Genomic DNA, 15,695 nt, shown 5'->3' with positions numbered 1-15,695 from the left:
CTTGCTCTGCTCTCTCCTTGTCCCATTCCACCTCTTCCTCCAACCTCCTTCCCTAAGTACACTAGGGCTATGTCTACACTGGCGTGATTTTGTGCCAGAAGTATGCAAATGAGGCTAAGCGTGGAATATCACTGAGCCTCATTTGCATATATAATGAGCCACCATTTTTGCGGAAGAGGCTCTTGCGCCAGAAGGAGCAGTCTACACTGCCCCTTCTTGCACAAGAAAAACCCTCTTGCGCAATGCCGTTATTCCTGAAAATAATCAGCGTAATGGCATTGTGCAAAAGGGGTTTTTTTGCGCAAGAAGGGGCAGTGTAGACAGCTCCTTCTTGTGCAAGAGCCTCTTCTGCAAAAATGGCATCTCATTAGATATGCAAATGAGGCTTGGTGATATTCCACGCTTAGCCTCATTTGCATATCTCTGGCGCAAGATCGCGCCAGTGTAGACATAGCCTAGGAGTGGACAGAGCAGAGTGTGCTGAGGCCAAGTCATTCCACTTCCTGTTGTTGCTGGTGAGTGTGGGGGTGGGGTTGAACTCTGCTGCCGGCACCAGGACCCCCACTAATCCTCTGGGCCAGCTTTGGCACTGTGCTTTTGCATTCCCCTGAAGCATGAGGCCCAAGGGTGGTTGACCTCAACAGTCTTGTGGTTGGGATCCCCTGGGTCTGGTTTCTACATACTGGTTTGCCAAAAAGAACCACATAAGGTCTCTACTGAAAGGCTGTGTCACACTGGTTCTCATCATCATTGCGAAAGGCATGCATGATTGATATGTAAGGAATTATGTGCATAAGCAGAAAATTATGTTCTTAAAATCTGAGATTTGGGGCTGATCATCAAAAAGGTGAGGAACCAGTTTCTTTCAGACAAAAGATGCTTGTTTATCTGGCTGGCTACATGTAACTTGAGTATTATGTACTTCACAATGAATGCCTATATACAGTCTGAATAAAATATTAATCAATTGCAAAGTCTCCAGAAGGTATTCTAGACAGGAAAATGCAAGCAATAGTGATTATCCTGTTTGCAAGTGAAGATGATGGATTTTTAGATTATACTTTTGTGGACAGACACCCTCTGTATGTTTACACTGGAAGGCAAAACAACAACGTGATTTCTCTCGAGTGGAAAATCACAGCATAGCCTGGCTCCAGAAAGTGTAACTTTGCAATCTCTTGATTGGCATTTTCCTCAGATTGAACAGATGTGTTCACTGTGAAGTATACAATCACAACCAAACCTGGAAATATTTGGGATGACCTGTATCTCTATCCATAACAATGTCTTCTTAGTCAAAGCTCAAGAGGCATGTTATGATTTTATATGCAACCTTTTGTTTCTAATATTTCTGTTTATTATCGTTTGATTCTGTTCTTTGTTAAACAGACCTATACTTGCTTTCTCCACAGACAAATCTAAGTGCTCGGTGTTAAGTGAAGCTGTGTTCCAAAACATAACAGGTAAGCTGTAGTGTACTGTTCCTTTGTGAGTAGGGGATCTGGGAATTCTGTAAGTGTCCTTGGATGAGGGATTGGACATTCCATGCAGACCCTCAATTAGGTATGTAGTACTAGTTGGGCTAGCAAAAATGGATCATTTGGGGGGGTCCGTGACATTTTAATAGATTGAAAAGGGGTCCATATGCCTGAAAAGGTTAGGAACCACTGGATTACGGGAGTGACTATGTCAAGTGAACTAATCACTAACAATAAACAGTAAAACGTAAATGTGGCAACAGGTTCAGTGGGTTTCAGAGTGACTTGAGGTAAGGTATTTGAACTTTCAAAAAAGAGGACACCCCTGAGAGGAGTGTATCTGTATCAGTATCTATCAACTCACGTTGTATTAATGTGTTATATATTATATAAATATTGTATATTTGATGTATATATTAATACATAAATATTGTATACAATAATAATATATAACACATTAATACAATGTGAGTTGGTAGATATTGATACACATACATTCCCTCTCAGGGGTGTCCTCTTTTTTGAAAGTTCAAACATGGTAACCCTGCTTGAGTGAGTGCTGGGCAGTGAAGTGTAGGGGAGGTTTCTTTGCGTTGGCATACTGGGCAGAGGAGGTTCTGTGGAGGATCCTGGACATGAGTCTGGGGATGGAGGGCAGGAGAGGGCACTAGCCAGTGGGTGAAGGTAGGCTGTGCAGTTGTGGGATTGTGGTTTGTGGGCAGAGGGAGTGGTGGGTACAGGGATTTGTGATGGTCACTGGACAAGGGAGCAGCACGGCACCAGGGCCGGCTCGAGCCATTCTTACGCCCAGGGCAGTGGGCGCACGATGCATGCGCAGCTCCGCCCCCGGGTGCACGGCGTATGCACAGCCCCGCCCCCCCAGCACGCTGCGCACCTTACAGCTGCTATTGGGCATGTGGCGCCTGATGGCAGCTCTAAGGAGCGCCGTGTATCATAGGTTGGCGCCCTGGGCAGCTGCCCGGCTAGCTCCCCCCTTAATCCGGCCCTGAATGGCACACAGCATAGGCCTTCCCCTGAGGTGGCAATGCAGGGCCAGACCAGCAATGTGCATCTGGCAGGTGCCAGTTTGTGAACTGTGCCCTCACTATAGACTGGGCAAAGCAGGGCTATGCCGTCCCACCATGCCACACTGTCCCCTCCCCCAGTCTCTCCCAGGATTGACCTCCCACCATGCTCCATTGTCCTGTGGATGGGAGCCCACACACCTTTGGTGCCAAGCTCACAAAGGTTAATCTGGGCTGTAAATGTCTGGGACTGTTGAAGGTGGGGGAGAGAATGGATGGGGAGGCCAGGAGAGACACCATTGCTAGCACTATACAGGGGCCCAGACACAACACATGGGGGAGAGTGGGTAACACACATTCTCTCTCTCATCACACAGCGTTGGGGGGGGGGGGCACGTTAACTAGGATTGCAGGAGCAGCTGAGGCACCCGACGGGGCTTTGTGCAGCCAGACATAGCGCCGAGCACGTGGCTGAGGCGGGCGCGCGCTACCTGCCGCCGGTGCAGAGCGGAGACCTGAAGCCGCCCAGCAGCCGGCCAGCGCCAAAGGGCAGATTTCAAACGCGCTGTGACGTAGGCGGCAGGGGGCGCGCGCAGGGCTGGGGATTGGGCTGCGGGGCGTCCCGGGAGGGCTGCTGGGCACGTGAGGGCAGTGACGTGCGCGGAGGCGGGTATGTATAGGCCAGCGCGCGCGCGCGAAGGGCTGATTGGGTCTTGCTTCCTGGCGGGGTGCGCGGCGAGAGAAAGAAAGGAAAGGGGAGTAGGCGGCGCGCGCAGGGGGCGGCCCCTCCCCTCTAGCACCCACGCGGGGTCAGCAACCCAGCCCCGGGCAAGGGCGGCCGGCGCGCGCGCTCTCATTCCCAGGGGGCTTTGCGCCCGCCGGCTGACTGCGGGAGCGGGTTGCGGGTCCTTGGGGCTCGTGCGCTCTGCCCCGCGCGCGCCGGCTTGTCTGCTCTGCCTGACGTGCGCTTGCGTGCGCCCGCGCCCGGCCCGCAGCGCGATGGAGCCCAGCGCCGAGCAGAACGCGGAGGCGGGAAAAGCCTCCGGCTCGAGACAGGTCGGTAGCGCCGAGCGCGGCTGCTGGGCGGGGGCGGGGGCTTTGCACTGGCAGCTGCAGTGGCTTGAGATGCAGCCTGGGGCGCGCCTCTGATGCCCACCCCGTTTTGCAATGGTCGCTAAAAAGCGAGGGAGAATCCACCCTCCTGGCCTGTGCAGAGGTAGGGACTCTCCTTCTAAAGTTGAAGGGAAGTGGGGGCGCTGCCCGGGCTCTGAGCCAACCTCCATGTGTCTCTCCTACCCCCTTTGGCTGGGAATGGAGCACTGTGGGCAGGGGCGGCCCTAGACTAGCTGCCAGCAACTAGGTAAACCCTGCAATCAGCACCCCCCACCTCCAAACCCCTCAATGATATTGTGCCACCATTTGCTGCCCCATTTAACTTGACGCCCTAGGCGACTGCCTAGTTTGCCTATCTGGACGGGCCACCCCTGACTGTGGGATAGGTCCCAGCCCTGAACTTCCCCTCTACGCGCACTCACTCGCCAACCCCCTACACCAGTGGTCTCCAAGCTTTTTAAGCCCAAGATCGCTTCTGAATTTAAATCCGTCTAGGCTCTACCTCAAACCCAAGTACCCTGGTCCTGCTCCTTTGCTGAGGCCCAGGTTCTGCCCCCACCTCTCTGCCAAGGCTCCACCCTCCTTACTCTGTGAAGATGGGGGTAAAGGGGAGGGGAACAGAGTGACATCAGTGCCCCCCCCCTTGCCTCTGTCTCCCCTACTCTACACAACAAGCAGGAGGCTCCCAGGGGGCAGCTCTGAGGTTCTGGACAGGAGCAGCAGGGTGGGGGAGGGAGAGCAGTTGAAGTGCCAGCACCTGATAGTTTCCTAGCCAAACTAGTCTGGATCACCTGTCAGAGGCTCCAAGGTTTACTAGTAGATCCTGATCTACTGGTTGGTGATCACTGCCGTACACTGACTCCTGCAAGCCATGCTTAATGCCATAATCTGCACTCAGCTTTCTCAGTGTTTCAATAATCTTTTTAAAGCATGAAATGGGAAGATTTTCAAAAGTGTCAATTAAGTTCCAGGCATGTATTTACATATGGGAACTTGATGTGTACATGCAAACTGAGTTATTTATCTGTAAGAGACCCTGAGTTGGGGCATACATAACATTGTGTGTGTACACTTCAAATACTACTAACCGGGGTCACATGTGAATTGGTGGTTTCTACAGACTTTGTATCTTGTTACCAGTCCCCTAAACCATTCAGTAAATATAAAGCTACTTGTACTATATTTTACAGGATTATATCCTGCAATAATACATAGAATAGTATAAAGGAGGATTAGAACTCTTTGAAGTCTTACTTTCCCAGCCCTGTAGTTGGCTTCCCTGTTGGCAAGGGTTGTAAAGCAAAGAAAATAAACCACAGGAAATAGCGGGGGGCTTTATAATCAGCTCTGTATGAGACTACTTAAAATGAGTAAATTTATTAATGTAAGTTTTAGGGCTGTTAAATTGCGGGTAATTTACTAATCAAATAGTTGATGCATTTTGCATCTACTATTCAATTAGTTGATAGGGCATCTCTGCCTTTGAAGTGTAGCATACATTTGTCTTGCATTTTTCTGAGGCAGTGCTCTCATTTTAATGCTTGAAGAAAAATCCTTAGAATTGAAGCCTCATTTATGAAGTTGGAAAACTGACATTGCTTTGTCTACCATAGCAAACTCAAATAATGCATTTTAAAATGGTTGCTAAATGCACAAGGACCAAATTAAGTTCTACAGTCAAGTTAGACATTATTTAATGTCTGCACATGGCAGATTCTAGAGCAGGGCTACTCAACTTTGGAAGCCCTGAGGGCCTCAGTGATACTCAGAGCCCATGCAAAGCCCACAACTTAATTGTGGTTGCATATATATGCAAATAGCTCCTTTCACACTGATGTGCATGAATACAAAAATTAAGATGAGACTACACAACCGGCAGGCCCCATTTAAGTCAGTTCTGCTGTTATCGATAAAATGCAATATTTACCTGATTTCCACCCAAATGATAGCATTTTAAATGAACAATAACAGTCCAGTAATTTAACTACTAAAACATTTATCAACAGAAAACCATTATATTGACTCTCTCAGTTGTGGAGCATGTTCCCATTGGAGGCCATGTTCATAGGCTCTCACCTGCGGGCCCTGTGTTGAGCCTCATGTAAACCCAAATCACACCACAGGCTGCCTGTGGACCGTGTGTTGAGTAGCCCTGTTCTAGAGCACATAAATCAAAATGGGATGCCTAACAGTGGAGATGTTAAATGGGTTAAACTAACCATGTACCTGTAAAAAATCCTAATGGTTACATGCCCAGCCATTTTTGGCTGGGTGTGGTTAGAGAGGGAAGGGGTGGTGTAGGGGTGCTTCTCTCCCTCTTCGCACCCTCCTCCCTTCCCGCCCTGCCACACAGCTCCCAGGGAGCCACCTACCACCTCATGCTGCAGAGCCCCCAGCATTAGACTTATACTGCAAATCCTGCAGTACCACTGGCTCGCCAGGCGCAGGGCCAGGACCTGGCATGTGCCTGCAGAGCAAAAGAGTTTAACTGGAGCAAACCAATAAACGGATGCTTATTGGTTAACTGGTTAAACTCTTATAGCTCTACCTAACAGCAGAAAAGTGGCAGGGTAATTTTTAAGACCTCTTAAAACAGAGTGGGGATTTCAGAAGATGACCTTCCGAGGTCAGTAGGCAACCCAGATGAAAGGGCTGTCTGGTTTTAGTGGGAATGTAATGTGCTGTTACTAGGGATGTTAAAATTTGATCAGCTAATTGAATAGCTGATGGAAATTCCATAAACTACTCTATTAGTCTGTTGGAGGGTGCTTGCTATCTTGCTGCACCTCTCCCTTTGAAATGTACAGGAGCTCCCAGTGGGGTCCCAGTGGGTACCTGTGATGGTGTAAGTAGAAATGTGAAAGGTTAACTAGTAAGCATCATCTTCAATGGGTGATGCTTACCAAATCTGATTAGCCAGTGAGGGCTGGAGTTGTGCCCCACCTGTCAAGGGCAGGGGTCTGCTCCAGCCCTGCAAGGGTTTGCTGCAAACAGAGCTGGAGCAGCTCCTGCCTCCTGCGGGAGGGGACTGCTCTAGCCTAGCCATGGTGTGCAGGGAGAAGGGGGGTGTCACTCCTGCGCAGCAGTGCACGAGTGGCCCATCTTCCTGTCACCCCTGAATTGGTTAAACATGTTTAACTAGTTAACCAATTAAATGGGATTTTACAAGCTATCCCTATGGGGCATAAGGCCTGAGGTGCCCCCCCCTCCCCACACTAGTAGTGGGAACCAGAGTGAGCTAGTCCTAGCCTGCTCTGCTTCCTACTGCTGGTGAATGGAGGGAGTGGTTCTATCTATTCTCCTGAGCTCCATTCCCCCAAGCAACATGGAGTCAATTGGAACCAGGTTGATCCACTTTACTTTGCTGCTGGTAGTGGGGAGGATAGGCCCAACCCTTCTGTGGGCACTAGGGATGTGAAGGACTAGTCGACTATCTGACAAGCAAATGCTTATTGGATAGTTGACAGGCTATCGGAAAGAGGCAGCAAGTGGAGAGGGTACTTCAAAGCACTATCTGGAGCCAGACCCTGGGCTTCATGTGGCGCTGCTCCTTTCAAACACTGTGCAGCCCTGGGCCAGCTGTAGTGTCTCCAGGCCCCACATGGCGTTTCAAAGCAGCAGCGCCCATTGGAGTCTGGGGTCAGCTAGGGACTGCCCCCCCCCCCCCCACTGACTCTGAGCTCTGTGCTGTGGTGCTGCTTTGAAATGCTCCACGCAGCGCTTTTGCCTTCGAAGTGTAGTAACATCCCTAGTGGACACCAGGACCTGATAGTCCCCTGGGCAGCTCTAGGCCCCACAGGTCCTCAGGTGGTGCTGCTGAACAGTTCTATGGACAGGATGCCCCTGTGTAGGGTGCAAAGTCTAATCCATACCCTTAAGAGGATAAATAGTAAATGTATAACGAAAGTTGCAGTTTTATTGAAAATGGCTTGACATAACTAAACACTTGGGGTTATTTTAACAAGCATATAGTTGTGATCTTGGAGTCTGGCTCACTCACTTTTGTGGATGCTTCACTGGTTACCTCAATATTAAGAACAATGGGTTAACTTAAACACCTGGCATAGTATTAATTTTACCAGGGGAGCATTCACCAATCATCTTCAGTAGCTGCAAATAGAATCTAATGCTGGTTCCCACAGTAGTTGGCATTTGTCCTCTAGCTGAACAGAAAAATAATTGGTGGCAGAAATTTTACCGTGGGAAAGGTGAACTCTTGTCATGTGAAGTACGGTGTGAATCAGTAACTTTCTCACGCTTGCATAGTATTGTGTTCTTGGTATCCCTGTTTGTCTACCATTGTTTGCTGTCCCTTGGTGGCAGTGTAACTAATGGTTTAAAAAAGCTTTAATGCAGGAAATAAGTATTGACCTAGGACAAGGAAAGGTGATAAATATTCTGTTCCACAAAACAATAGTCTTCCTGGATCAGTGCATTATGCCCCAAGCAAGGAAATTCTAGACACCTCTTTGATTGATTGAAGTAGAATTTGTTCAATGCGTACAGCCCTTGAAGAACCATTTACATATAAAAAACTTGTGTAACTACCTGTGCAGATTTTCCAGCTGTTTGAACGAATGAAATCACCAGGAGCACAAAGTATCACTCTTATCACCTAAAACAGTTGTCAAAGCACTGAAGCATTCACCTATGGTGAATGATAGTATAATTTGTGAGGTTAAAGAAACACTTGTCCAATAAGTGAATTGGGAACTCTGTTAGAATACAGTTGCTTCCTGACCTGCTTAAAATAGTTCCAGTGTGTGGTATAGAAATAAGCAGGGCTTGACAAACGGCGACGAAACCTACTTGCCAGCCCCGCACTGTGCATGCGCAAGACCCGCATTGCGCATGTGTGCGCCGCCGGTGAACAGGGCGACCAGCTGAAATCTGTTTGCCACTGGCAAATAGATTCAGTGATTTGTCGAGCCCTGGAAATAAGAGAATGGCGGTCTTAACTAAGATAAGGCATATGCAGGTCTTCAGCCTTTATAGATCACTTAAGATCTAGCTTTTCTAAAGATAAAAGCCATATTGTAATTATAGTGTAGTAAATCAAAAACTAGATTAAAACAAAATTTGTTAATCCTGTCCTTAGGAAAGACAAGTGGATAGCTTAAATTACCCTACTCCATCCAGAAGTTTAACTGCTTTCTATTAACTTCTTGTTTGTTTTTGTTTTTTTGTTTGTTTTTCCCAAGAAGTACTTCACAGGCAATGTAAGCTCAGCCCCAAGACAGACTCTTAAAATGATTCAACCTTCAGCAACAGGATGCCTTGTTGGCAGGGTAAAGGAAGTAAGTATTAAGATGGAATAACTCTACAATCTAATCTGTTGTAGTAACTTAATTACATGTATGATGCAATTATAGTACCATCTACATTAAAGTGCATATGATATCTATAACTGTACAGCCATGGTCACCAGTCAGTCGATCATGAGGCCTCGACCGGTCGACCGTGAGGTGTTCCGGGCCCCTCATTTTCTCCACCCCCAAGAAGCCCCACTACGTACCTCCAGTGACAATGGAGGTAGTGGTGGCTTCCTGCTGTGTGGATGGAAGTTTTGAGCTGCATGTCGCTTCCAGGGGTTCTGGAAATACACTGGCTGCTTCCTTGCCCCAGGTCTGTGGTGTGCTGGGAACTTATCGGGGAGTCCCCAGAGGCATGTGCGGAGGCTTCCCTGCTCCGTGGGAGGCTCTCTCAGGCCCCGGAGGAAGTGTGCGACGGGACTTCCCTGCTCCACGGGAGGGGGAGTTGGGCGCAGAGGGGGCATGCGACTGGGGCTTCCCTGCCCCACAGGAGGTGTGCAACATGGCTTCCCTCCTCTACATGGGGAGGAGTAGAGGAGGGAGAGTGAGTCCTGGGAGAAGACGGGTGCAGGGGACTCGGTCCCCCTGGCACCCTGTTCCCTGCTCTCCCAGCACCCACCCCACCCTGCTGCAGAACCCTGTTCCCTCTCCCCTGCCCTCAGCTATAGAACCCTGCCCCCATTGGCACCCTGTCCCCTGCCCCAGTACCCACTAGCACCCTTCCTCACTACCATGTCCCCTGTTCCCACCAGCAGTGTAGGGGCCACATTAGTGAGGCTTGGGGGGGTTTTGGAGGAGTCCTTTTTTCTTTTCGTCTCACTTGTGTGGCCCCATCTGACTTTGCTGTGGGTCAGTGACCCCTGACTCAGAACTGGTTCCCTGCCCATCTCATATATAAAGACAATGTAGAAACTTTTTGTGTTTGTCATAGTATTTTATTTAAAAATGAAGCCTGGCCAACAACCCCCAATTGGGGCCAAGCCTCCATCTGGCCACAGCATCATAACACTCATGCACTCCTCTTTCCGCCAGACCTTAGATCTAAGCCCATCGTACACTGGAACCCCTTGCCCTGAGCACCTCACATACCCCAACCCAGATTCCTGCACCCTCACATCCATAAGCCTGTGGCTTGTTTAGTACCCCAACCCTAAGAACATAAGAACGGCCGTACTGGGTCAGACCAAAGGTCCATCTAGCCCAGTATTCTGTCTGCCGACAGTGGCCAGCACCAGGTGCCCCAGAGAGGGTGGACCGAAGACAATGATCAAGCGATTTGTCTCCTGCCATCCCTCTCCAGCCTCTGACAAACAGAGGCCAAGGACACCATTTTATCCCCTGGCTAATAGCCTTTTATGGACCTAACCTCCATGAAATTATCTAGCTTCTCTTTAAACTGTGATAGTCCCAGCCTTCACACCCTCCTCTGACCCCAACACTGCCTGGCTTGGAGCTCCCTCCCCGAACCAGTGTCCCTTTCTCCACCTCTTCCTGCATCCAGATTGCTTCCCACAGCTTTCACCTCTTCCCACACCCAAATCCCTCATTCCCACCCCAGAGCCTACACATCCTATCTCAACCCAGCGAGGGTACAGCTAGATGGCAGGAGTTTTTCAGGATTCCAGAGAGATCCCAGAAAAATTCGTCTGCATCCAGGGATGTTTGTTCTTCCGCGCTTTTTTTAGTGGAAGAGCAAATGCGCTCTTTTGGTAACCACTGTATTCCTCTTTCTACGAGGAATAAGGGGGCTTCGAAAAGAAGGGTTTTTTCTGACTTTTGGTCCAGTCTAGACAGGCCAAATGTTGGAAAAACCTTTCTACAGAAGAATTGAAGGGGGGGGGGAAAAAGCAATAGTATAAGGGTTGGGGATAGCAAGTGATGGGGAAGAGGAGAATAGAGGGTGGGGTCTTGGGGGAAGGGTTGGTAGTAGATCTTGGCTTGTTCTGTCATTTAAAAAGTGATCTTGGGTGTAAAAAGGTTGCAGACCACTGCTGTACAGTAATAACTTAACTTTAAATAGCCAATCTAGTATAAATATTTTAAAGCCTTTGAAGGCACTTGAGAAGAAATGCTCGGTAGTGCAAGCAAGTTGTCAGTGCTGAGTGTTTTGTGAGTTAAGCTTTTCCTGTAGGAAATCTGGAGGTGAATTGGAATGCAGTTGTATCACACTCAAAATACAGACTTCTGCACCTATAGAAATAGAAACGTCATATGCTGCTGTTGGTATAGCATAGGTGACTGTAAATGTATGAAGACGTGTGAATTGTCAAGGAGAAATGGTATCTGTGGAAAAACAAACTTACTGTGTTACAGCCTGCTAAATGTTCAATCAAAAGGAAACTTTGGAGTGATCAGCTAACTGCAAAGACATGCAAAGCTGTTTTAGGCTCAGAACAGGAAAATGAAAATCTACAAGGAGTTATTCAAGCTGTTGATCTCATGGCAAAAAGTATGTTGTCTTATTTTATGCTTCAAACAATATGCTATTGCTAGAAATTTCGTGTGTGTGTCTCGATACTACTTGCTTTATGTATGCTACTGAAAGCAAATAATGGGCTTAAAATTGTTAAATTGGCGCTTGCCAACTTTAGATAGCAACACTTACCCATTTTAATATGATTCATGCAGATCTACCCAGACTTCAAAAGTTTTACACCCTCACTTAGGCTATGTCTACACTGCAGAGTTTTTGCGCAAAAGCTCTGCAGTTTTTGTGCAAAAACACATGGAGCATCCACACTACAAGCGCTTTTTTGCACAAGAAGATTTACAGTACATTGCGTAAGCTTTTTTTGTGCAAGAGTTATTCCTCTTTCTGTGAGGAATAAGCCTTTTTGTGCTAGAGCTCCTGCGTGAAAAGGTGTGTGGACAGCAAACAGGTTTCTTAGGCTGTTTTTACACATCAGAAAAAGCACAGGTGCTCCAATGGCCATTCTTTGAATGGTCATCAGAGCTTTCCTGTGCAAGAGTCCATTCAGTGTAGATGCTCTCTTTCGCAAGAATTTTTTGTGGAAGATCTCTTCCGCAAAAAGGCTCTTCTGCAAGAAGCCTGCAGTGTAGATGTAACCTTAAGGTGCCTTGGCCAGTAGTTTGTAAGGCTCACCAATGTTTAAACTTTAGGAGTTGTACTTTGAATTAACATGCTGTCATAACTGAAGTCATACTACCACTTGCCAACCAAGTAATTAGACTGATCTCCTTTTAAAATAAACTGTTATAAGATGAGATTATCTGGGTTCTAGCTGTGTGGTTGGTGTCTTGGAAGCTCTCAGCCTTTGCAGCTTATGAGCCTGTTCTTCCAGTACTCATTTTGAAAGTGGCTCTGTCCAATTTGCCTTGCAGTTAAGACCGTTTCTGCAGTGCATGTTGTGACACTCTTGAAGAGGCTACAGGAAATGCACAAACCTTATGTCAAACAAATTAGTATAATCCTGAATTTGACCGAAGTGTCATAAAATCAAATGTCTCAAGTTACAAGTAAGGCCCATTTGTTAACTAATCCAGTGGTTTCAGATGGTTGGAATGGGTTGTAGAATACTGACATGACACATACTCAAAGCATATTATGGAGCTCTTATATTTAAACTTTTCTAATCTCAATCTTAAAAGTAAAATCTTATTTACATGAGTATTGTTCTTACAGAAAATCCTTCCTCTCGGTACTGGAAGGAAGTGGCTGAAGAAAGGAGGAAGGCACTGTATGAAGTTCTTCAAGAAAATGAAAAGGTATCTAGTCAGGTTTAATCCCTTTTTACTCTTCTCCCCCCCCCCCCTTCTCTTGGCTAGATCCTACATACAATTTTCTTTTTTTCCCTAGCTTCACAAAGAAATTGAACAAAAAGATGGTGAAATTGCCCGTCTAAAACAAGAAAATGATGAACTAGTATTAATTGCAGAACATGTGCAGTACATGACAAATATGATTGAGGTAAAGTTGCGTAACTCTTCAATCCATAGTGTTACACATCTCACTGTCCTGTCCTGTCACAGTATAAAATCAAGACTTCTGTTTTGAGTATGAATTACATTTTTTTAATCTGCACAGAAAAAGTACATGGTCATATGGTCCGTTTACTATGCTGTGAGTGCTGGCCCAGGAATGGTACCAGAAAATGAGTTTAAATGCCCTAGATCACTTTAGTCAGTTTTACACTATCAACTTGCCCAATACATGTAACAATGACCCTTCTCATTGTAAGGAAAGAGCTGGAGTTTCTCAGCCTGGCTGCTTGGCTGACAGACATTGTATTGGAGGGTGGTATCCACCGCCACATGTAGGCAGAAATCTGCTGAAGAGAAGGCAGGAGTGACTCTGCCTAAAAGGCAGACAAGACCTCACATTCAGTGATAAGACTGGGGATGTCTCAGGACGTGTCTTGGAAAGATCTCTAGTGCTATTTTTTAAATGAGCATGACAAGTTAATCTTTCAATCTTGTCCCTTGCTTTTTGCCATTGGCTCCCAGTTTAATCCCTTTGGAGACAGAATACTTAAAACAAAGTGGAACTCTAGGGGAGTGTACTTAAGTAATGGGCTCAAAAACTTAAGGCATAGGTTTTGATAGACTAAGGTGTTCTAATTCCCCAGACCCACAACTCAAGAAGGGGCTCTCAGATGTGGTCTACAGATTCTGGCTTGACCTGCAGGGGTTTAGAAGCTTATAGGGCCCAGGATGGGGTCCATTTTTAGCCCTCCTTCCCTAGAAGAACAGGGCCGGATCATAACAGTAACTGTTCAGCCAAATGCTGTGACTCTTGATAAATGAAAGAGAAATTGCTGGTGATTTTGAGGAAATAGTTGGATTCCTGACTAGAATGCTTCCAGTGTGACTTACCTTATGACTGTTTGATGGGGACTTTGAAGCTGGAAGTTACCCCTAAAGATTGAGAACTTCCAACCTAAGAATCTTAGACCAGGCTTTTGAAATGATTCAAATGTGTTCAGTGACATAAAGGCTATATCTAGACTACGGGGAAGATTTGAAAGAGGATATGCAAATTCTGTGGGAATTTGCATATCTTCTGATCTCACTTTCAAAAGCAGAGCTTAGTTTAGACAGATTTTTTTCGGCCACCCCCCTTGTCAAAAAGCCACACAAACCTAATTTTTTGAGGAAAAGTGGTTGTTCGGGGGGGTAGAGGGTGTCGCCGAAAAGCCATGTCTAAACTTTCATTTTCGAAAGTGAGATTGGAAGAAGATATGCAAATTCCACAGAAATTTGCATATTCTTTTGAATCTTCCCCGTTGTCTAGATGAGCCGGAAGGGTCTTACCAGCTCTAATTTAATTCTTTAACATTTCTTGTACACAGATTTATTCATTTCATATTTACTGTCCTATAGAATTATAAGGCCACCCTAAACAAGGATAAAAGAAGAGATTTTGTCTAAACTAATGTGTACAATGGAGGTTGCCATTCATAATGTAATACTTAATTTGGAGCCCCATTTTGATAGAAATTTAAGCTAACTCTTGAATGCTCTAACACTGGTTCTTACGTCTCTTAGAGAGAGGGAATCTGTTGGTAACTAAGACAAACTGTTCTGGGTTACCTACATCTTCAGCATTTTGTCATCAGCTCTTCCAGAATCAGGAACCTACATGTCACTACTGAGCTTTTGCCTCTGGTTTGGCAGCTGTGAAACTATTTGTAAAGCTCTGATATGAAACTTTTTATAGCAATGTAGTGTGTGGAATGAAAACCATATTAAGGGGGTATTAAGTTTAATCTCATATAGTCCCTTAAACAGATGGAGTTTGATATAAAATAAATGTGGCCTTAGATGCCTAAAAAATCTGGTGGACCTTAATCTTAGCAAGCCAGCTGTAATTTGCAACACTACTGCATTGGGGGGGCCCACTGCTTTTAGTAGACTGTCATTCTGAGGCATAACTTTATCACTTGATGGCTTGGCTAACAGTGTGAAACTGAATACATTTAGACTAGGCAATGAGAACTTTCAGTGTTTGCTATGGAAATAAAAATGCATACTTAAGCATTCTCTCATGTATCTTTTAGAGACTAACTGGGCAGGCACCTGATGGCCTTCAGTCACTGAAAAATCTAGACTTGGAAGAATTTGAGAAGGAAGATGAAGAGAGTGATACTGAGGGTGATGTAGATTGTGATTCCGAAGAGCTGCCTTCACAGGTTTCATGTGCTGCTAAGGAGGATGCTACTGATTCACCTACAAAGATAGCTAAAAGTCTGTGAAAATGGCTTGGCAAACTTGAGTGGCCAGTGTACATGTGGCTTCCTATTTTAATTACTAAATGACTGAAAGAATACACTGCCAAAGTTTACCTCGGATATAAATTAAGTCTTGTGGAAGCTTTAAATGTTCACAATGGGTTTTAACTGGTAACATGTAGCAATGGAAATAGCTGTATACTATCTAAACAGGTGTTACAGACTGAATGTGATCACTTCTACAAAATGGAAATACTATGTATTTCTAATGTAAATAGTATCTGTTGCTTTTACATGAGAATGTGTACTTGATAAATAAACTCTACCAAAATACTCTACCTCTTAAAACTTGGTGCATACGGGGCACATCGTTAAGGTCCCATTTTCTGGGAGGTGTAGAAGCGTAGTTGCTGAATAAACAACCTATAGCATAAATACTGGGTATAGTGGCAGCTAGTTCCAATGTTTCATGGGACAGTTGCGAATAGTGCAAACTAGAATTCAAAGGTAATGTTCTCTAGGACAGCATTTTTCAGACTTTGGTTGTGGCGCTCCGCGGGTTGTGGCGCTCCAAGGGTA

At 46.1% G+C, this 15,695-nt stretch overlaps 1 protein-coding gene across 3 annotated transcripts; it reads left to right on the top strand.

Annotated features, from left to right (window-relative positions):
• The first annotated feature begins 3,153 nt into the window (after window positions 1–3,153).
• GMNN (geminin DNA replication inhibitor) lies at window positions 3,154–15,450 on the top strand. 3 transcript variants are annotated; one of them, XM_075921138.2, is made up of 6 exons: window positions 3,154–3,173; window positions 8,821–8,913; window positions 11,242–11,377; window positions 12,572–12,654; window positions 12,746–12,856; window positions 14,946–15,450. In XM_075921138.2, exons 2-6 carry the CDS (start codon window positions 8,866–8,868, stop codon window positions 15,138–15,140), a joined length of 573 nt encoding a protein of 190 aa, XP_075777253.2. In that variant the 5' UTR covers window positions 3,154–3,173; window positions 8,821–8,865; the 3' UTR covers window positions 15,141–15,450. The 3 variants fall into 3 exon arrangements, with proteins under 3 accessions (XP_075777253.2, XP_075777251.2, XP_075777252.2); XM_075921136.2 differs by lacking the exon at window positions 3,154–3,173 and adding an exon at window positions 3,198–3,559 and having other exon boundaries at window positions 8,818–8,913; XM_075921137.2 differs by lacking the exon at window positions 3,154–3,173 and adding an exon at window positions 3,199–3,559.
• Window positions 15,451–15,695: the final 245 nt, after the last annotated feature.

Source organism: Pelodiscus sinensis, chromosome 2 (genome assembly GCF_052426305.1).
Source record: "Pelodiscus sinensis isolate ZL-2025 chromosome 2, ASM5242630v1, whole genome shotgun sequence".
Classification (NCBI taxonomy): Eukaryota; Metazoa; Chordata; order Testudines; family Trionychidae; genus Pelodiscus; species Pelodiscus sinensis.
This window is presented reverse-complemented; position numbering and strand designations above follow the sequence as displayed.

Coding starts and splice junctions, on each gene's coding strand:
- GMNN (XM_075921136.2), top strand. CDS start 3,503: ATGGAGCCCAGCGCCGAGCAGAACGCGGAGGCGGGAAAAGCCTCCGGC. Junction 12,655..12,745: donor TTCTTCAAGAAAATGAAAAG/GTATCTAGTCAG, acceptor TTTTTTCCCTAG/CTTCACAAAGAAATTGAACA. Junction 12,857..14,945: donor ACATGACAAATATGATTGAG/GTAAAGTTGCGT, acceptor TGTATCTTTTAG/AGACTAACTGGGCAGGCACC.